Source organism: Bos grunniens, chromosome 9 (genome assembly GCF_055505025.1).
Source record: "Bos grunniens cultivar Pamir isolate PY7600 chromosome 9, Bosgru_T2T1.0, whole genome shotgun sequence".
Lineage (NCBI taxonomy): Eukaryota > Metazoa > Chordata > Mammalia > Artiodactyla > Bovidae > Bos > Bos grunniens.
The window spans coordinates 53,646,108-53,669,169 of NC_141173.1; the positions used below are offsets into that span (position 1 = coordinate 53,646,108).

The following is a 23,062-nucleotide window of genomic DNA, read 5'->3' on the forward strand; positions in this document are numbered from 1 at the left end:
AGAAAAGACTGTGGTTAAAAAAAAAGGCAGAGAATATACCTTCCTGAGGAAAAAACAGATTATCCAGTACCTCTAATAAGTGGGAGTGGAATGGAACTGTTTCATAGTTTCACTCTAAGTTTTAGAGCAGGACCTCTGGCTCAGTCATCTGAAACTACATGTTGAATCTAACAAGAGAAATTTAATAGGCCCCTGCTGAAACAAAGTCCTAAGTCAAAGCTAAAACCTGAAAGCAAAGTAAAACTGGTGGAGATTTGCCAGGTCATGGATGCCAGTGACCTCACGCCACATGTTTCCTCCTCTGCTGATTTGCTCCCTTTTAGTATCCTCTTTCTGTGAACCCAATAACCAATCTGGAATCTGAGAAATTGCTGGCCTTGAACTCTAAGACCAAATTGTTGAGCTGAATTGAACTGAATTAAAAAAAAAAAAAGATTTTTTTGAGGGGACTTCTCTGTCTTTATATATCCAAAGTGCATATGTGGTAAAGTCTCATCAGTACCTGTGAATATAAAGTGAAGTTAATGAACAGGCCCAGTAGTTTCAGGCTATGGAAGGGAGAAAATAATTGTTTAGGGGGGATGAAGAAGCCTCTGTGAGAGAGAAGACTTAAGATAAAGTTTTTAAAGGTCAGGTGGAAGAAGAGAGAGCAGACAAAAAGCATAATCTCAGGGGATTTCATAGGTTTTCAGATGCAAGGAATGGTTATCACGGGCTTTAGCACATTTTAGCAGGAAAGGGACTGGATAAGGGATAGCAGGAAAAAGAAAAAAAAAGTCTGTTCAGTTAGGATAAAGTGACAGTTCTTGTGACATGTCTTTAGAGACAAACTGTGTGAAGTACGGTGAATAATAAAAATTGGGCCTTTTGCCAAATAAAGTAGATATCCTGGATTACATTACCAGTAGATCAGCGAGTGTAAGAGCCATATGTGTAAGGGTGTATGTGTGTTTACTGAGCTCTCACATAAGTTACCAGTTGCACATAATCAAACAGTACCATCCCTCCATCTGCTTTTCTATTACTTGTCCTACTTTGTGCCAATTTTCTGTTTCCTCCCCAACACCCCTAGATTCACTGTTCTTCTTTCAGACACGGGATAGGGATTTGTCAAAGTCAATGAGCACTTTATTACAGTGAGAACGTTCCGTAATGAACAATTCAGCAATTTAATGAGATTCTGTAGATCTGTCTCCAACCTGTCCATCAAGTTTCACTTTCATAAAGTCACCCTGACACTAATCCTCCGGCATACCCAATCTTCACCCTGGGCTGAATATCAGATTCTTCCCTGGTATATTGCATTACCAGTATAACCTCAGCAAAAATGATGAACTTAACTATACTTGAGGTGATATAACTGGACTGATCTGATTTTTCTCTGTTGAGTTGAGTACGAGGGAACTACTTATTTACAAAGATAATGCAAAAATAGTTTCTCATTGCCCGTTGAATGCCTAAATTGATAATATTTCTGTGAGTCTTTTAATTCTTTCTTTAGGACCAAGTCTAAGAAAATATTGCCTGCAGCAGAAAGCAGCTTTTGAGATTCTACATTATAATATTAGTAACCTTTAGAGAGGCAATTACAGGAACTCCTATGTGAATAGCGTGAAATTTTTGGACACTCGCACATCTGTACATTACCATGTTGATACCTGGCAGTGCTTTCAACCATGCCACAAAAAGAGACAGAAGCCACAGGGATGGTTGGCTCACATCTCAATTTGGTTAGAAATAATCAAATGCAGAATTCATTCTAAGTCTTTTTCCCTTTGGGAAGTCAAGAAAAATATGACAATTCCTCACTTTGAATTAACCAGAGTAATTCTGATGATTTGTGCTTTCCACAGATAATTAAAATTCATACCCCAAACTCATCCTCACCAACACTTCTGACCTCTGCCTGAACGAACATTATGAGATATACCTAAGAAGCAGAAAATAATTTGTGGCTTGTTTTTTCCACTTATATTTTCTTGTCAAGACAGCATGGAATACTTGAAAGATGAGGGCAGGTGTCAGCAAACATGGATTTGAAGCCTGGATCTGCTTTGTAACCCTGAGGCAAGACACTGAAGCCTCATTTTGTTTGTCCAGAGGATGGAATGATAACAGCCATTCTTCGGGCTTGTTGTGATGATAATTTAGTAAGTTTGCAAAGAGCCTGGGTCCTGGAAGGCCCTCAGTACACTGCAGCTCTTATCCTCACTGGTGGAAGCAATGGTGAAGAGGAAAGTTGCTGATTAAAGTAAGATAAACAAAGAAATTAGGGAGAAAGGCATCAGGAGAATAAGCCATCAGTAGAATCAGATGTGGGCTTCCCAGATGGCTCAGTGGTAAAGAATCTGCCTGCCAATTCAGGAGACCTGGGTTCGATCCCTGAGTCAGGAAGATCCCCTGGAGAAGGAAATGGCAACTCACCCCAAGTATTCTTGCCTGGAGAATCCCCATGGACAGAGGAGCCTGGCGGGCTATAGTCCATGGGGTCACAAAGAGTTGGACACAACTTAGCAATTAAATCACCACCACCAGAGAATCAGACATTGGATAATTCACAACTACCTATGACTCCATTTCAGCCAGAATTAAAGTATTCTCTGAATGTCTTTGATAAGATACAAGGTGCCTCATCTGCTAATAGAAGACTTCATATTTTTACTTGTATTCTGTATATAAATATTTTTCAAATGACCATGAAATCTTGAAGGTACGGAATCCAAGAAGTAACAAGATGGCTAGCCACTGCTTCAGAGAGGAAGATGGAAAGTATAAGGAGAAGCGGGGAAAGATGGACTCTGTCTTTGGAAAACAGTCAGACTGTGGTGACTGTGTGGTGACAGTTTTCCAAAGACACTGTGTGGATTGTTCAAGTATAGTCACTGGAGATGAGCACAATGGATTTCAACTGAATAACCAACTTGAAAACACAAAACATCCTCTGCCCCCTAAACAAAAGGTATCTGAAAGGAATGCTATGTCAGGTAAAAAGGCAGGGCATAGGAAAACAGCAATGAGCACAGAATGAAGGAAGGAGAGATTTTCCCAAAGCGAAACAGAAAGAGCTTCATCTCATTTAAGGTCCCAGCTGCTCTCTACTGTAACAAAAGCCTCTTTCTGAACTGTTTACCGGAAAGCCCAGAATTTATTCTGATTCCATTGGTCTTAAATAGGCATAAATATCGCTTTACAATCTATCCTTCTCATATTCAGCTTCAGTAACTATGTTTGGCAAGAGAATATAAACCCTTGACTCTTTCTGATATAACCCCCTTAGGTTCTGGAAAGCCATGGTGAGGGTCTGAGGAATCTTACCTGTGATTCCCTCAGTTAAGCTGAGCAGGATCAAGCCTCAAGGGCTGGTGTTCTCCAATTACTTGCCCATCAAGGACATGACTTCTAAAACTTCAACTCCAATGTGGAGCAAACCAGACAAAATAGTTGTCATTGTTCCTCAGTCCTTTAACTTTTAATCATTCCATGACTTCGCGCCGAAGGAGGACCCATGCAGAGTGCCCTTACCTGCCAGATCTGCTCTTCGCTCAAGGAGGTCAGGCGGTCGCTCTTCAGTACCTCCTGAAGCAGACAATAAGGCAGCGTTAGAATGTCCTCCGGCCGACTCTTCAGGAGCTCAGAGAGGTGTTTCACTAAGAAATCGATCACTGCCTTCTCCAACAAAGTGAGGTTAAAGAGGTCAGCAAGTCTGTACAGATCCAAGTAATTAAAGCTATTTAATTCCTGGGTGTCAAAAAAATAAAAATAAAAATGGAAAAAGATCTCTTAGAAATCAATCCAAGAAAGAATAAGCAAGAAATTCAGACTCCCCAAAGTTTGCATGACAGGAGTGGGAGAAAGGGAACTATACAAAACAACAAAATCCTCATTACAAGGCTCTGGGAAGAGAACTAGTATTCTAGAATTTAACATTTTTTTCCCCCTTATTTTGTCCCTCTTAAAACCCATGTACTTAAAGACGTCTTAATAAAGGGGCTGAAAGGGGTTTCTGGTTTCACTGGCAAAAATGTTACTTTGCAACCTTTTAGGAACATTTTCCCAATGAAAATAATTTTTTTCATTTTATAGCTCTCAGGTGATACATTTTTTCCACTAAAGAGAAAATGAGGGCAGGTAGTGTGGGAGCCCTACTCTTTTTCCAAAACCTCAAATTAAACACAGAGTTAAAAACAACTGACAATGAATTAAAACAATGATTTTTTTTTCTCTAATTTTATTTTATTTTTAAACTTTACATAATTGTATTAGTTTTGCCAAATATCAAAATGAATCCGCCACACATGTAAAGTCTCAGGGAATGAGGAAATATCACAGAAAAGATTCCTGTCCTGAGTAATTCTATATTGAATGCACCTGAGATGAACGATTTATAACTGTTCTTTGCTTTTATCAACTTCAGACAGTCAATGGCAATCTTTTCAGAGTTTCTGTTGCAATACTGTGTTGTGAGGGGGTGGGGTGGGATTTTGCCTGTCTCTACAAGTTCTCAAACTCATAACCAAGCTATAAAATAATGCCACCAGAAGCCAGGACATCTGTGAAATCTCTGCCTTGTACCTCTGCAAGAACCATAGTTGGCATGCAGATTTGTTGATGGAAAACTTACCTATTTCAAGTAGACTGAGAGTAGGCTCTGTCCTAGTTGTCTTCATTTTCAACTTGCAATTATTATTACAATATTTCCCAGTAACTTAAGGAATGCAGAACACCATCAGATGGCTATTTTAGTCCATTGACTGATTTATTTTCAACATACTTAGCCCTGTTTTTAGTTATCTAAAAAGTATTAAGAACTCTTTCTAAGACCTACATATTCTAATATATCTGTTTCCATCACAGTTTAAGGTTTAAAGGAATATGTGCTAAACGGGCACTCTTCCACATGGTAGCCTACTAGCCAGCCACATGTACCTATTCAGCATCTGAAATGTAGCCAGTGTGATTTGAGATGTGCTCTAAGTGTTAAATATAGGCTTCCCAGGTGGCACAGTGGTAAAGAATTCACCTGCCAATGCAGGACACGTGGGTTCGATCCCTGGGTGGGGAAGATCCCCTGGAGGAGGAAACGGCAACCCACTCCAGTATTACTTGCCTGAGAATCCCATGGACAGAGAAGCCTGGCAGGTTACACTCCATGGGGTCACAGAGAGTCTGACATGACTGAGTGACTGAGCATGCATGCATGCATAATGTTAAATATATATGAAAGCAAAGAGTAAGAAAAATAGAATGTAAAATATCTCATTAATAATTTTTATATTGATTATATGTTGAAATGGTATTACTCTGGATATAGTAGATTAAATATATTATCACTAATTTCACCTGTTTTTTTTTACTTTTAATGCAGCTACTAGAAAATTTTAAATTAATATATATGACTTCCATTATGTTTCTACTGTACAATGTTTTTCTAAATAATGAAAAGTATAATGAAGATGTAAAAACAGGTCTCAGAGTAACAGTTGCATCATCATCACAGCCACCTGATTCTTTTTCTTTAGATTCTATTTCTTTTGGTGGGCGATGACACTTTAATTACATTCCTAACAGGAGTCAAGCTACATGACTTCAGTAATCAGACATAAGATTCTGGCTCTTAATAGCTCTATTTGCCAACACAATTGAAAAAGAATAAATAACTTGTCTTTGAAATGAAGTTTACCACAGTTAACCACTAAAATTCATTACAACTCAAAATATCTAAGGGTCCACTCACAGCCACTCAATTAAAATATGTTGGCTTTCCATTCAGCAGACTTTATCAAAGGAATACTGCAGATTCTGCCTCCAGCACCGATTTTTTTAAAGTACTGTTTAAACTCATTCTCCAAATCTTACCTTTCAGATTGGTAAATTCTACTATGGAAGGAAAGAATATGTAACCCTTGCACGTGGAGCTTCTACAGCCAACTTTAGGACCATCTTCTTGGAATGAATAAGTTATTTCTAGTCAGTACATCTAGGAAGCAAGTTTAACAGCTTCTGGGCCCTGGATACGATTTTAGCTTCCAGGTAAGTCACTCTGCAGCCTTCCCTGGCAGCTCAGCTGCTAAAGAATCTGCCTGTAATGCGGGAGGCCTGCGTTGGATCCCTGGGTTGGGAAGATCCCAAGGAGAAGGGAGAGGCTACCCACTCCAGTATGCTGCCCTGGAGAATTCCATGGACTATTAGAGCCCATGGGGTTGCAAAGAGTCGGACACGACTGAGCGACTTGGCTTCTACTACTAAGTCTGCAGTCGCTCAGAAGCGTGGGGTGTCAGCGCCCTCCAGGCACCCCGGGCACACGCCTAAACCTTGCCTCAATTCAGTGGGGCATCGGCCGGCGGCACCGTGCAGAAACACGAGCATGCGCAGAGGCAGAAACAACCAAGCTCGGCAAAGTTAAAGATGAACGCGCACAGCACAGGGATGGTGGGTTTTTTTTTTCCCCACTCATTCTGCCAAAAAGGTGTACATGACCATGAGTTTGGGGCTGGATTATGCAGTAGTAATCAAATATTCTTTTTTAAGTATCTTTGTATAGAGATACTGGGTTTCTTCAGATTAGAAGTCAGTCCAGTTCAAAATTGCAGCAGACCAGAGAATTAATATGGGATTTTAAAAAGTGTGTTTCTCTTCTGCTGTGTTCCTTTTGAATGTAATCATTTAATTCCTACTTCCACAGTCCTGAAATATTTTTGTTTCCTAAGGGTATAATGTTTTATCACTCCTAAATCCAATCTAACAGAGCATTTGATATTAGTGGAGAATGAAGGCTAAATGGACGTGTCAATGCTTGAGTGAAGAGCAAAGGCAAACTCAGCTGACACATACTGGTGCACAAGAGAAACAACAGTTAAAAGTGCTCCCTGACTTTACCTTTTCATTTCTCCTCTCTGCGGCTTAAAAGCATAGTTTCCCCAAATCGCCAGTGCTCTCTCTGTCAAAGCTTCTGGTTCCCCTTGCTATGCATACTTAGCACCTCAGTAGTCACACTGTGTAAAGTGGGGAACTGAGAGGAAAAAACAAAACCTTCACTGAGGTCTTGATACCACAGTATACATCCCTCCTACTGGGGCCATGTGCTCATGTGAGTCTTGAGCAAAAGCATCGCTTCTTGTTCTATTGGCTAAGACCATGTGCAAGCAAAAAATAATGCTGCTTTTAAGGATTCCCATTAATGTGATGGGGGAGGTGGGAAGCAATGGTTAAACTGCATTGAATGTTCATCTATAATTCTCTGCATGGAAAAAAAAATCATCACTGTTATGGAAATAGTGCCATTATGTGTCTGGTTATAAACAGTAATATATTTGTTCATTGCATAAAACTCAGGAAGTACAAAGTATGGAAAAGAAAACAAAAATCATTTCTATTTCACCATGCAGAGATAATCACTATTAATGTTTCTGTACATATTTCTAGACTTTTTTTTGAAAGAACTCTTTTATATATATAAGAAAGAGAGAACAATTGTATTCAGGAGCAGAACAAACCATCAACAGCCACAGGCACTCAGAGGCAATCCAGGTTGGTGCAGAAGAGCAAAGCCCACAGAATCAGGTAGACCTGGTTCAAATTCAGCATGTTAATTATAATTGTTGGCTATGACCTTGGATCAGTCACTGAACCTCTGTTATTCCTCATTTACAAAACGGAGAGTCCACCCAGTTCATGTTGTTATAGACATGACAGAAAAGCACTTACCACACAGCTTGGTCCATAGAAAGCAGACAGTAGATTTGGCAGGCAAGGAACCATTAAGTACATTTGAGCACTGTTGTTTGGCATCCATAAACCCTGATTCATCACTGATGCAAGGAGGGCAAAGTGAAGAATGTGGTCCCTTCATGTATCAAAGTCTTAAATAAGCTGTACCAGTAAGTCAGGGAAAAGGAGGCAAGCCAAGTAAAAACCATACAATTGAGTCATAAATTGCTTACATGTTAAGGCCTCCCACTTATATATTATTAGCCCAAACCTCTCTCCTAAGCTCTGAATTCATTTTCCCAACTGCCTATAACAGGACATCTTCTCTTGGCTATTCCACAGCCATACTGAACTCAACATACCAATGCTGAACTTATATTTTGCAAACTTGCATCTTCTCCTATATCCCCCTTCTTGGAGAATGAGCACATTCTGTCCCCACAGCAGGGTCCCCAAAGGTGGGCCATATTCCTCCCTCATAGCCAGTTGGTCACCAAGTTCTGTTTGCTCTTCCTCCTTAGCATTTCTTGTTCTGTTCATTATCTCCTATCCAGACTTCCTACAACAGGGTCCTGAATTGCAATTTCCTGCTCCCAGTATCAGACTCTCAATCCTCTATTTTTACAAGACTCTAACCATACTGATCATCTGTTTAAAACCCATCAATAGGTATCCATTTGCTTAATGGAGAGAAGTCCAAACTCAGTTGCAATGCATAGCCTTCCATAACCTGCTGACCTGCTTACCCTGTAGTGTAACAGTCCTACACACCTTCGCTTGGCTTCCACCATTTCAATGACCTATACATTCACATCATGTGCCAGAACCACACCAGGCATAAATAAAACAGAAACGAAGAAAAACAGGCAGTTCTCAGGCTTCATAAGATGTATAGTCTATTGGAAGAGTAAGCCATTAATAAAAAGTGTTGAAAATGAATGGAAAATTATCACTGAGGTAAAGGTTACAAAGGGTAGAACAGAGGGCTATAAATGCCCAGTGGATAGATCTGACCTGGAGTGGAAAGATACTAATGGTGTCCCAGAGAAGCCAACATGCAGCTGATAACTGAAGAAGGGCAGATTAACTTGGCAAAGCGTGGGGTGGGGTACATATTAACTATATTTTCTTGTTTTCTGTATCTTGATGCTTTGGCATCAGGGGCCTCACTGACTGGGGAGAGACCACCTCTCCCTTGGGATAGCCAATTTTTAGAAGGATGCACCTTTTATATGCAGAGTAACCAATCAAGAGCCCAAACTGCCACCCACCTCCTCTAGCGGATTCCTACACTCCAGGTGTCAATATTCCTCTACATTCCCAGGTGTCTCAAATGATAAAGAACCCCCCTGCCAATGCAGGATCCACAGGAGATGCAGGTTTGATCCATGGGTTGTGAAGATCCCCTGCAGGAGGAATTGGCACCCCACTACAGTATTCTTACCTGGGAAATCCTATGGATTTCCTATGTAGCCTGGTGAGTTACAGTCCATGAGGTCCAAAGAGTTGGACACTACTGAAGTGACTGACCACGCACACGCTCAATGAACCTAGGGCTAAGTAGCAGACACCTAGAGATGGCCTATATACCTTAGACTGGATAAGCCTGCTTATCAGCCTTGTCTTTCCTGAGGAAGCCACAACAAATGCCCTTGCCCACTATTTCCCTTCACTCCTTCCACCTCCTGTTCAACCCTGACACTTACCCCTGTGGCCCCACGGGCTTTGCCATGCTGCCATCTTGGGAAATGTAAGTAACAAAGTATCGTTTCAATGGCAGTGGTCTCCTGATTTGTTGGTTTTACCATCAGCTCAGTTCAATTCCTCAGTTGTGTCCGACTCTTTGAGAACCCATGGACTGCAGCACACCAGGCTTCCCTGTCCATCACCAACCCCTGGAGCTTGCTCAAACTTGTGTCCATTGAGTCAGTGATGCCATCCAACCATCTCATCCTCTGTTGTCCCCTTCGCCTCCTGCTTTCAATCGTTCCCAGCATCAGGGTCTTTCCCAATGAGTCAGTTCTCCGCATCAGGTGGCCAAAGTAATTGGAGCTTCAGCTGCAGCATCAGTCCTTCCAATGAATATTCAAGACTGATTTCCCTTAGGACAGACTAGCTGGAACTCCTTGAAGACCAAGGGACTCTCAGGAGTCTTCTCCAACACCACAGTTCAAAAGTATCGATTCTTTGGTGCTCACCTTTCTTTACAGTCCAACTCTCACAACCATACATGACTACTGGAAAAACCATAGCTTTGACTAGATGGACCTTTGTTGGCAAAGTAAAGTCTCTGCTTTTTAATATGCTGTCTAGGTTGGTCATAACTTTTCTTCCAAGGAGCAAGCATCTTAATTTCATGGCTGCAGTCACCATCCGCAGTGATTTTGGAGCCCCAAAAAATAAAGTCTCTAACTGTTTCAATTGTTTCCCCATTTGCCATGAAGTGATTAGACTGGATGCCATGATCCTAGTTTTCTGAATATTGAGTTTTAAGCCAACTTTTTCACTCTCCTCTTTCACTTTCATCAAGAGGCTCTTTAGTTCTTCACTTTCTGACATAAGGTGGTATCATCTGCATATCTGAGGTTACTGATATTTTCTCCCAGTGATCTTGATTCCAGCTTGTGCTTCATCCAGCCCAGCGTTTCTCATGATGTACTCTGCATATAAGTTAAATAAGCAGGGTGACAATATACAGCCTTGACATACTCCTTTCCCAACTTGGAACCAGTCTGTTGTTCCAAGTCCAGTTCAACTGTTGCTTCTTGACCTGCATACAGATTTTTCAGGAGGCAAGTCAGGTGGTCTGGTTTTTCCATCTCTTTAAGAATTTTCACAGTTTGTGGTGATCCTCACAGTCAAAGGCTTTGGCATAGTCAATAAAACAGACGTAGATTTTTTTTCTGGAACTCTCTTGCTTTTCCAGTGATCCAACAGATGTTGGCAGTATGATCTCTGGTTCCTCTGCCTTTTCTAAATCCAGCATGAACATCAGAAAATTCACAGTTCATGTATTGTTGAAGCCTGGCTTAGAGAATTTTGAGCATTACTTTGCTAGCATATGAGATGAGTGCAATTATGCGGTAGTTTGAACATTCTTTGGCATTGCCTTTCTTTGGGATTGGAATGAAAACTGACCTTTTCCAGTCCTGTGGCCACTGCTGAGTTTTCCAAATTTGCTGCCATATTGAGTGAAGCACTTTCACAGCATCATCTTTTAGGATTCGAAATAGCTCAACCAGAATTCCATTACCTTTGTTAGGAATTCCATTACCTTTGTTACTAGCTTTGTTCGTAGGGATGTTTCCTAAGGCCCACTTGACTACGCATTCCAGGATGTCCGGCTCTAGGTGAATGATCACACCATCATGATTACCTGGGTCATGAAGATCTTTTTTGTATAGTTCTTCTGTGTGTTCTTGCCACCTCTTCCTAATATCTTCTGCTTCTGTTAGGTCCATACCATTTCTGTCCTTTATTGTGTCCATCTTTGCATGAAATGTTCCCTTGGTATCTCTAATTTTCTTGAAGAGATCTCTAGTCTTTCCCATTCTATTGTTTTCCCCTATTTCTTTGCACTGATCACTGAGGAAGGCTTTCTTATTTCTCCTTGCTATTCTTTGGAACTCTCCATTCAACTGGGTATATCTTTCCTTTTCTCCTTGCCTTTCATTTCTCTTCTTTTCACAGCTATTTTTAAGGCCTCCTCAGACAACCATTTTCCCTTTTTGCATTTCTTTTTCTTGGGGATGGTCTTGATCACTGCCTCCTGTACAATGTCATCAACCTCTGTCCATAGTTCTTTAGGCACTCTATCAGATCTAATGCCTTGAATCTACTCGTCACTTCCACTGCATAATCATAAGGTCATACCTGAATAGTCTAGTGGTTTTCCCTATTTCCTTCAATTTAAGTCTGAATTTTGCAATAAGGAGTTCATGATCTGAGCCACAGTCAGTTTCCAGTCTTGTTTTGCTGACTGTATAGAGCTTCTCCATCTTTGGCTGCAAAGAATATAATCAATCTGATTTCCGTGTTGGCCATCTGGTGATGTCCATGTGTAGAGTCTTGTGTTGTTGGAAGAGGGTGCTTGCTATGACCCGTGCGTTCTCTTGGCAAAACTCTGTTAGCCTTTGACCTACTTCATTCTGTATTCCAAGGCCAAATTTGCCTGTTACTCCAGGTACCTCTTGACTTCCTACTTTTGCTTTCCAGTCCCCTATAACGAAAAGGACATCTTTTTTGGGTGTTAGTTCTAGAAGGTCTTGTAGGTCTTCATAGAACCATTCAACTTCAGCTTCTTCAGCATTACTGGTCAGGGCATAGACTTGGATGATATTGAATGGTTTGCCTTGGAAACAAAGAGAGATCATTCTGTTGTTTTTGAGATTACATCCAAGTACTGCATTCCACACTTTTCTGTTGACTATGATGGCTCCTCCATTTCTTCTAAGGGATTCTTGCCCACAGTAGTAGATATAATGGTCATCTGAGTAGATATAACGGTCATCTGAGTTAAATTCACCCATAACGGTCATCTGAGTTAAATTCACCCATTCCAGTCCATTTTAGTCCGCTGATTCCTAAAATGTCGACATTCACTCTTGCCATCTCCTGTTTGACCACTTCCAATTTGCCTTGATTCATGGACCTAACATTCCAGGTTCCTATGCAGTATTGCTCTTTACAGCATCAGACCTTGCTTCCACCACCAGTCACATCCACAACCTGGTGGTATTTTTGCTTTGGCTCTTTCTCTGCATTCTTTCTGGAGTTATTTCTCCACTGATCTCCAGTAGCATATTGGGCACCTACTGACCTGGGGAGTTCATCTTTCAGTGTCCTATCTTTTCGCCTTTTCATACTGTTCATGGGGTTCTTAAGGCAAGAATACTGAAGTGGTTTGCCATTCCCTTCTCCAGTGGACCATGTTTTGTCAGAACTCTCCACTATGACCCATCCTCTTGGGTGGCCCTACACAGCATGGCTCATAATGTCATTGAGTTAGACAAGGCTGTGGTCCGTGTGATCAGTTTGGTTAGTTTTCTGTGATTTTCATTCTGTCTGCAGATGGAAAAGGATAAGAGGCTTATGGAAGCTTCCTGATGGGAGAGACTTACTGAGGGGGAAACTGGGACTTGTTCTGATGGGCGGGGCCATGCTCAGTAAATCTTTAATCCAATTTTCTGTTGATGAGCAGGGCTCCCTGTTGTTTGACCTGAGGCCAAACTATGGTGGAGGTAATGAAGATAATGGTGACCTCCTTCAAAAGGTCCCATGCACTCAGTGCCCCAGACGCTGCAGAAGGCCACTGCTGACCCACACCTCCGTCAGAGACTCTTAGACACTCACGGGCAAGTCTGGGTAAAGTTTGTTGACTACAAGATGGTGGAGTAGAAGGACGTGCACTCATCTTCTCCTGCGAGAACTCCAAAATTACAACTCGCTGCTGAACAACTGTCGACAGAAGAATGTTGGATCCCACCAAAAAACGATACCCCACGTCCAAGGGCAAAGGAGAAGCCCCAGCAAGACAGTAGGAGGGGCAAAATCACCTTTAGAATCAAACCCCATACCTGCCAGAGATGCTTGAAGGGCTCTAACAAACCTTGTGTGCACCAGGACCCAGAGACCCCACAGAGACTGAGCCAGAACTGTGTCTGAGTATCTCCTGAGAGGGTATGGATTAGCAGTGGCCTGTTGCAGGGGCAGAGAGCCCTCAGAACTTACACAGGACTGGGGAAACAGACTCTTGGAGGGCACAATCAAAACCTTGTGTGCACCAGGACTCAGAAGAAAGGAGCAGGCTCCACAAGACACTAGTTTCACCATACCTGAATAATAATAAAACCTATATTTTAAAACAGGATGGTGATGGGATTGAGGGAGAATACTCCAGAAGCAACAACACTTGCAAAATTCCTATGGATGAGGAATCATGTTTCCATCTTTCTATCTGACCTTACCTGAAGTAGCATATCCCCCCCTCTATCCTCTCCATGCCTCCCTCTATCACATTACTGCATTTTCTTTGCCTTGAGCATGCATCACTATCTGAAATTATCTTCTGCATTTATTTGCCTACTTATTCATGATGTGTGTGTCCCCTTTCCTAAGTCCCAAGTTCTATAGGAAAAGGGACTTATCTGTTTTATTCACTGCTATACCCCTAATGCCCCAAACACTGCCAAGCACATAGGGGCTCAAGCCACACTTACTGGATGAATGAATCCATTTTACTTTTTCAGCTTCCCTTGTTCAGGTCGAATAGACCACGTCCTTCTTTGTGCCTCCACCCTGTCCTCTGTAGATTTCCAGCAGTCCACTTGTCACTGTAAGCAAATGCTCTTTGATTACAGATCTGTCTACTAAATCTCAAGTGCTTGGCGCCAAGGACTGTATTGTGCCCCTGGTATTTATCAGGGAACAGATGCTCAATACATAGGAGTATAATCAAAGAATAGCCATGAGCTTTTTCCACGTATTTATAACCAAGCAAAACCAGAATGGGCCATGCCTCTCCAACATGCCTACCCAATTTTGAATATCATCGAAATTGGGCCATTTTCATACCTCACTGGCCTCCCTCATCTTCCCTGTCTCTTTCTGGTCTTCCTTCCTACACATTCACAAGGCAAAGCCAGTGGTCAGTTTTCCAAATGGGAAAATTGTTCCTAGTATCTAGAGTTGAAAGTGTTTAAAGCCAAGCGCAATATAATAGCTCTGCTGTGAAAAAAGATTCAAATATTTCAATCCACCCAAAATTTCTTTTTTAGCCCAAGAAAATTACTTTCTCTATCAACTGGCTACTCAGATCAAAGTAGCTTTTCAAATGATACTTTCTTCTAGTTATGAGATTGTCTCCCTTCTCTTATATACTGTGACTTAGAAATCCAAGTAACTCAGTAGAGGCAGTAGTTTTGAATTGAAGTTATAGCTCAGCAACAAGAAACTCTGAGTAAAAGGAAAATCTTTTATTTTTCTAAAAAGGTTTCATTTCTGTCACACTGCTTCTCACTTAAAATTTACTTTCTATTCAGAATTATGGTGTATACATTGTTGTTCTTTGGGGAATCTTTTTAAATAGTATTTATTTTCCTCTGGTTTAGGGCTATTTGGCTTCTCTCTTCCCTTCTATTTGTTTCTCATAGTGTGAATGACAAGTTAAATAACAGAAGAAGAGCCATAAAATGTGTCCCCAGTACTATACTAGCTATAGAAGAAATACCAGTTTTGCAAGTACAATAGTTCTTAAACCTTATATATTCCCCAAATTCAGTCTTTTGGTGTGGCCTATGTCCTTAATTAACTAAAAATGGTTACTCCCCAGATTAACTATTGAATACATAGTAAGGAAAAGAAAGCACAGGAAAGGAAAATGCTATCTTATTTTGGCTTATATTCAAAGGTAATTACTTTTGTGAGGCAAATTATCAGGTGGTAAGGATGTGAGTGAAAGTAGGGGCAGTTTGGGGGCTGTGGGTGAACTCTGTGGCCCTTTTACCAAACCAAGGGAGACAGAATAAGTCCACTGTGGTGATGGATGGCAGGGTTCTCATCTGTAACTGAGCGACTGGTCTTTATGTATTAGCAAGTGTCTTTCAATATCCTAATTAAGCAAGTATTAATAATTAGTGATGAAAGTTCATACAAGACAAAAGAAAGATCAGAGATTTAAGCCTATCCCTGAACCAGTGTCACCCAGACAGTGCACTCTAATACACATTCTTGAATAGGAGAAAATGGTGCAGCCTTATAGCAGAGGTCTGCAGGTTCACTGTATATAACCCACAGCCTAGCTTATGTATGCCACAGCCTAGAGACATGTGTTGACGTGTGACAACACTGATACAAGCTGGAAATCAACAATGCATATTTCTAATACATAGTCTGTCTTTGTTTCAGACACACTCACATGTATCCTGGCCTAACTGTCAGTAACCCCTGGCCCATCCAGCACTGCAGTTTAATCATAGCCCTGGCATGGGAATTATGCAGAGCACAGAAAATACTTGTTATCTTGTGACTGCATCTACTGTAGAGTATCCCAATGTCAGCTCCACAAATACTCTTCCTCAAATCTAGGAGTCCATGTTAAAATGACAAGATTAGGAAATCTAACGAAGATGCTTTAACACCATGGATACCTATGCAAAACACAGCCTTAATAACACCTATTTCTCTTGTCACCTCATGTAATTCTGAGACCATTATTGACTTGCAAAACAAAAGTGAGCATCAACAACCTGTACTTAGGAATGGAAAATGATGAATTATGCTCAAGATAAACCACCTCTCTCAAGGTCAAATTAAAAGTAATGCTCTTTTGATTTCCTGAATTCCCCACCCCTCCCTCACAAGACGACCAAACTGAATGGGATTCCAAATTTTTCTAGATAATAATACTTAAAAGATGTGACTATTTTGACAATGCTGTGTTTCATCGTTATAATTATAACCTTTCTTTTCCAAACTATTGATCCCCTTCATTTATACCTCCTTTCAAAATGTCACCTCAATTACATGTCAATACTTTACTAAGATAAAGATGGTCAGGAGAGAGAGTGGTTTCTATGCCTCTCATCTAATAGCATGCATGAAACTTGAAGTTCTATTATAAAATGTTGACAATGTCTGAGGATGTCTCTAAATGAAAAGTCACTCTTGCTACGGAAGTCAAGAAATCTTAAAAAAAAACTATTCACTAATAGATTCCAAATAGCCTGGTACAGTTACTCTACATGTAAAACCAGTATGATTTGATGTTTACCAAGTTAACTAGAAGTTAAGTAAAAACACTATATTGGCAGCTTATAGAGACCAAACACCAAGTCAGACATAGTAAATATGAAGCTTTTGGTCTCTAAGTTCTCATGTTTCCCACTTCAAGTCTACTGTCACATCCCAATGAACTTGTCACTAAGCTGTTCATGCAGATATCTTCCAATAAGTAAAAAGCTTCCAGTAAGCTAGTAAAAAGTAGGTTTTATATCTTATCCTTTTTGTATCCTGTACAATACCAATGACAATGTTTTATCACAGACTGTAACTTAAAAATATTTGTTGGATTATGAATTTTAAAAACCTACACATTTTGTTTTTGTGTTTTGAGAGTTATGTTTTATTTGGTGGGAATTTTTAGGACTTCAAGCCCAGGAGACAGCATCTCAAGTAACCCTGAGAGAACTGCTCTGAGGAGGCAAGGTTCTCTGAGGGGGTGAGGAGGGAGGAGTCAGGTTATACAGAAGTATTACAACAAAGGGAAGGTTTTCTGAACATCAGAAGATTACTGTTAATTAAAGAACACCAGAGATCTCAAATTAAGGAATTTAGTGCTTTTCTACATATGGGAAGATCCAAGAGTCTGGGCTTACGGAAATCATTACTTTCCCGTGCATCTCAGAGCTCAGGGTGTGGTTTTTCACATCCTGAGCCCCCTTGGGGCTCACGTAGGGAGTGACTGCAGTCCTGGGGGCTGCTGGATCACAGGATTGTCCCCTTCCTCAGTGCCCTTAGGCTCAGGAACTCACGTGGGGGGGCTGCAATCACTGATGACTGTGACATCCTTGTTTACTGATATGGCGGGAAATATTCCAATTCCCAGTCCCTCCCCTTGGTCAGGAATTCGACCAACATGTGGGAGACATTTCATGACAATTTTTGTTCCACAGGGCTGGGAGGCTCCTCCCAGATTAGGCTAAAGTTCTCACTGATATGCCACTCCGGGTATTAATTTCCAGAGTAGGCTCATTGACAGATTATAAAAGGTTCTCTGGATCTGCTATCTTCTAACCTAATATAATCCAGGAGATACTTCCCTTGTAAAAAAAAAAGAAAAAAAAATTTTTTTTTGAAGCATATCCATGACTTCAAGTGAAAAGAGGAAAAGACAATTCGGTTGTAGGTCTGATTTTACAACAGAACAACACTAACTGATTGCTCACAATTAACTGAGAAAGGTGCTCTCAAATATTAAATCTGAACTTCAATATTAGATCTCTCTTGATGCTAACTACACATCATGGCTTTTATATGACTGGTAAACATGGGGGAGCACCCACTTGTGCCTGATATATCAGGGCTGGCTTTCACAGTGAATCTTGGGTCTTCTGTCTTTTCACAGGCTTCTTAGAATGCTGAAAGGAACCTTACTTCTCTCTGTATAGAGTGATAACCAGAACATATAAATGTCTGTGCTGTATACCAAAAGTATAACAAACACCATCAGTGTTGGGAAAGAGGATGACAACCAGGATCAGATTCCTCTTCCCAAGAAAGCCAAACCACTCCAGCTGGAAAGCCTGTTCTCTCTGCTGACTTCTAATTTCAGGAACTATTTGTATACTTGAACCATTTACTCAGCCCTTGTGCATAAAGGCGCAGACTGAATCTGTACTTCTTTAGATCTTCCTCTCTGTCTTCATCAAGTGGCTACTTTGATTGGTGGATAGTGAATAAATAATAAAGATTATCAGACCTTTAAAAATTCAACTTTTATTGCCTTTACTTCTTAGTCTACAGGGAAAACACTGATCATCTACTTCTCTAAAAGTATTCTAATATTTAAAAATATTTGATTAATTTATTATATACTAAATAAACTGATTAAATATTTTTAATATATAAATATTTAAAATGCCTAGAATGTTAGCCACACTGGAAATAAATATGGTAGCCCAGGTGGCTTCTCTGGTGGTCTGGTGAAGAATCCACCTGCCAATGCAGGGGACATGGGTTTGATCCTGTCTGGGAAAACCCACATGTTGCAGAGCAACTAAGCCTGTGCACCGCAACTACCGAGCCTGTGCTCTAGAGCCTGGGAGCCGCACCTGCTGAGCCCATGCACCGCAACGACTAAAGCCTGTATGCCTAGAGCCCACACTCTAGAAGAGAAGCCACCACAATGAGAAGCCCACGCACCGCAAGAGCAGCCTCCACTCGATGCAACTAGAGGAAGCCCACACACAGCAACGAAGACCCAGCACAACCAGAAATAAAATAAATAAATATACAAATATGGCAGCCTAGAAAGAGAGAGAGAAAAAAATAGTTATTGCCTAAACTTTTCACAACTGTATGTTGTTTTGGGGCTACAATTCAATAGCAGGTATATTGCTATTCTTTATAACTGAGAAAAATTATAAGTTCAACTTCTGAATGTTTATTTGAGTTTATAATTTTATATTTTCCCTGTCTCCTTCTCTAGGTTGTAAGTTGTGTGGACAAGGAACTGGCTGCATCTTCAGTCTGGTGTGGCAGGGAAAGCATATGCGTTGAAGCTGATACATACGGATGGCTTTAGCAAGTGATGAACCTCTCAGTAGGAAAATGGAAAAAGGAAGTCCAATTCTTTGAATGGAAAATGGGAAAGGTGATCCGCAGTACGGATTGCCAAAAACATATGTAAAGGACCTTCTATATAGTAGATGCTCAACACAGTAGCTATCTCACTATTGTTATTTGTTATTGTTTTTGTTATTTGTTATTTGTTATTGTTATTGTTATTGTTGCAGGCAAAGAATCTGCCTGCAACGCAGGAGACCTGGGTTCAATTACTGGGTCAGGAAGATCCCCTGGAGGAGGAAATGGCAACCCACTCCAGTATTCTTGCCTGGAGAATCCCATGAAGAGAGGAGCCTGGCAGGCTACAGTCCATGGGGTAGCAAGAGTTGGACATGACTTAGTGACTAAGTCACCATTATTGTTATTCCTTTTTAAAATACTATTAATCTTCTTAAGCTATAGCTTTGCATATTCCACAAATTTTACTCACAGACAGGGTATAGAGAGGAAAATGCTGAATGTCTAATATAGACTTTATTTTTCTACAAATGACAGCAAAAACCATAGTTGTTCTAAACCACCGTGACTTTTGTACTTACAAAACACTTTATCAGAGATAAAAAGGGAGAGTAGATTGAGACATTATACCAGACCATCACCAGCTAGGTATTACTAGAATGTACTCTGGTTCCCATGCTCTGTATTACATACAGCCAAAAAGGCACACAGAGAAATCTAAGGATGGAGGAGCTGCATTTCTTTATGACCTTATTTGAAAGATAAACTCCTTGGGGAAATACAATTTATTCAGATTATCAAGACCCTGCTGTGCAAATCTACAGTCTGGGAGCACACTATGGAGATCAAAAAATATTTACTTTATTCTGTTGGGTATAAAAGCTTTTAATGAATGCATAATTAAGGCAAAAAAGAGTGTGTACAGCTTTAGAAATTCCACTGCTGAGCCAAGCCATTAATATCCAAGGCACCATACCCAGTTGTGATTCCACCTGTTTCCTATTTGGATTACAACCGAGTTATAAATCAAGGTATTATGTGACTACATGACCTGGTGCTGCAGAAAAGGATTGCACTCCAGGATTAGAGAAAGCAACATAAAGGGCTTTGTCGTGGATGTGTGGTGAAGGGGTGGACCTTTGGAACATGCTGAAACAAATAAAATCCAATGCCTGGAGATGAATCATGTAGAAAAAAGTCATCAGACATATCAAGCATGTAAAGGAACCTGTGAGCTTTCTCCATAATATATTAGAGCTGATTGGATAAAATCTAATAGCTATGGAAAAAAAATATGAGCAAATCATTGACAATGCAGGCCAGTTTATTTGTGATATGATAAAATAATGTAAAACCAGATATTTTTATTTGTATAAATATACATAGATATATTTGTATACAAACATAAAAATATATGGACAACTGAATGCAACTATATATTTGTGTATTGATATAAATATGCATAAATACAATGTGCTTAGACTAAAACAAGATATTAGCAGCAATTCAAAATATAAGAAAAAACCCCAGCATGCTCTAATTCTTGAAGTCTTTGAAGGCCTGTATAAATATATTTGTGCTGTATAACAGAGGAACTCTACAATTAGGTTACTAGTACATTTTCATAATCAATTGTATGCATAAATATCTGAGGCTCATGAATAATTTTATATTGTTCCTTGGAAAAGTCTGTAGTAAGCTGGAAATCCAGTATGAAGGAAGTACAGAGACACAGCCATCATCAACAACTAATAACTCTGGCCCTGGTCACTATGTGCTGCAAAATGCCATCAAAAAGTTTACTAGAGCTGCCTCAGCACTTCAGGCGATTACCACTGAACTATGGACTCTATAGAGGAAATTAATGTATACTTTTCTTTTTTTAGTTGAAAAACAGTCTATCTGAGCAACTGGGGCTTTAAAATGAAAATTTCAAGAATCACAAAGCTTTTTTGAATGATGAGAGGCCCAATCAGTTTAAAATATTTTTTTTTTTTTTTTAAAGCCCGGGAGACCGCGCTGGAGTTACTATGTCAACCGAGACTCCAGCCCTCGGCTCCCGCCTTCTTCCCCCCTAAAATATTTTTAAAGAATAGTAGAGCCTGGAAGTAATTATGATGCATTTCCATACATCATAAGCTGTGCTACTCAAAGTCAGTTGCTGAAAATTAGCTCAATGCTGCAGAATTTCAACAATCTCTCAGTTTATTTACATGGACTTTGTCAATCATTATTATACATAAGAATGAAGATAGGTAAGGTTTCTTTTTTGTTTTAACTCTGCAGTGTTTTGGTTTTTTATATTTTAGATGCTATGCAGGATATATAATATCAATATTTTACATCATATTTACAAATTTTATTACATAATGTAAATTTTTTGTATATTTATAACTGGGACCAGTTCAAATTTGTCTAGGTGTTATGGCACTTTCAAAATCTGAAGTCAGTTACTTAACAGGCTGGGAACTGATGTGTAGTGAGGTGGCAAGAACGTCTGGAACAGTGGCTTTCAAACTGTGGTCCCCAGAGCAGTAACATTAGCATCACCTGGGAACTTGTTAGCATGCAGATATCCAGGCTCCTTAGATCTCCTGAATCAAACTGTATGAGCAGGCCCAGCCGTCTGTTTTAACCAGCTATTCAGGTGATTCCATACATGGTCAAGTTTAAGAACCACTGATACAAAGTACACATTTGAGTGAAGAAAGGAATAGCTCTAACCTGCAAAAACATATTCAAGCAGCAGAACAAGCTGCAAAACCCCAGTCCCTCATCCCAGACTCTGAAGTGGGCAAGTAATATACCGAATGTATGGGACTGAGGCCATGGAACGTGCGTGCGCGTGTGAGCTCAGTCGCTCAGTCATGTCCAACTCTTTGCGACCCCATGGACTGTAGCCCACCAGGCTCCTCTGTCCATGGCAGAGAATACAGGAGCAGGTTGTCATTTCCTCCTCCAAGGGATCCTCCCAACCTGGGGATTGAACCTGCGTCTCTGTGTCTCCTGCACTGGCAAGCAGATTCTTTACCACTGAACTTACCTGTACCTGGAGCTAAATTATTGACACAGATAAGCAATCATTTCTTAGGGCCCTAGCACATGTCTCCTGAAATGCAGCAAGAAAAGGTTGGGAGCCTGCTCTAAAGGATATTTGTGGAGGGAGAGTGGGAAGTGGAGGTGGGAGAGACATCAGGGAAGGAAAGACACCTGGAGGGAGACAGACAGATGGATAGCAGTCTTCCGGTAAGGAATAACTTACACTTTTCTTCTGTTAAACAAATGCACTGCTTATATATCCCCTAATCAGGGAACTCAGGACACCATGCGGCTGTATTACAAAAAATTTCTCTCACAGGGAACTCACTTGGCACATGGAGAAGGAACTCAAACAAACATGTGCTTCTAAGCAACTATGATGTACTAGAGCTAGAAATAAAGAGTTTTCTAATTTCTCCTTGAATCCTGTAAATGAGGAAGGAGCAAGATGTTTTACTTACAGGAAGGGCAGGGGAAAAACAATAAAACAAAAACTTCCTATTTACAAAGCAGCAGCACCAACTATTATGCTGCTTTTAAAAGCATCAATTTTTACTATTTGTTAAAGTATCAGTTCAGTGTTATGTTTTCACTTATCAGAGGAAGGGAGAAAGAGACGGTTCATATAATTATTTGTGACTTTTTTTCTAAAATAATACATGCACTTCTACAAAGCCAAGAGAAATGGGCCATAGGAAAAATATATTTTCCAGAATGGTTATTATTTCGAAAATTTCCAGGAACAGGCCTGTCCAATATGCTGTTGATTGGAAGTAGGTAGTAAAGTTTGTGACATTTTCAGGAATGAAGGAAGAGAGGAGTGATGGAAGTGGGTAGCAAGGTAACTGTGGAATTAATAGAGAAATTCACAAGTGAAGCATGCCACTGTACTGGCTCTGGCCCTGGTGGCTCAGAGGTTAAAGCATCTGCCTGGAATGCGGGAGACCCGGGTTCTATCCCTGGGTTGGGAAGATCCCCCGGAGAAGGAAATGGTAACCCACTCCAGTATTCCTGC

The 23,062-nt window shown here is 40.4% G+C and overlaps 1 protein-coding gene across 33 annotated transcripts in view; it reads right to left on the bottom strand.

The window, feature by feature from the left end:
- KLHL32 (kelch like family member 32) overlaps positions 1-23,062 on the bottom strand; it is a 216,073-nt gene that overhangs the window by 56,954 nt on the left and 136,057 nt on the right. For 16 of the 33 annotated variants that reach the window (XM_086317630.1, XM_086317633.1, XM_086317641.1 and 13 more), the window contains one exon: positions 3,523-3,738. The exons of 4 other annotated variants lie outside the window; for them this stretch is intronic. In XM_086317630.1, the coding sequence (XP_086173756.1) occupies positions 3,523-3,738 (216 nt within the window). Of the gene's footprint in view, positions 1-3,315; positions 3,449-3,522; positions 3,739-4,621; positions 4,808-5,856; positions 5,965-23,062 lie in introns of those variants that run through there. 13 more of the 33 variants (XM_086317660.1, XM_086317639.1, XM_086317644.1 and 10 more) reach the window with 6 other exon arrangements.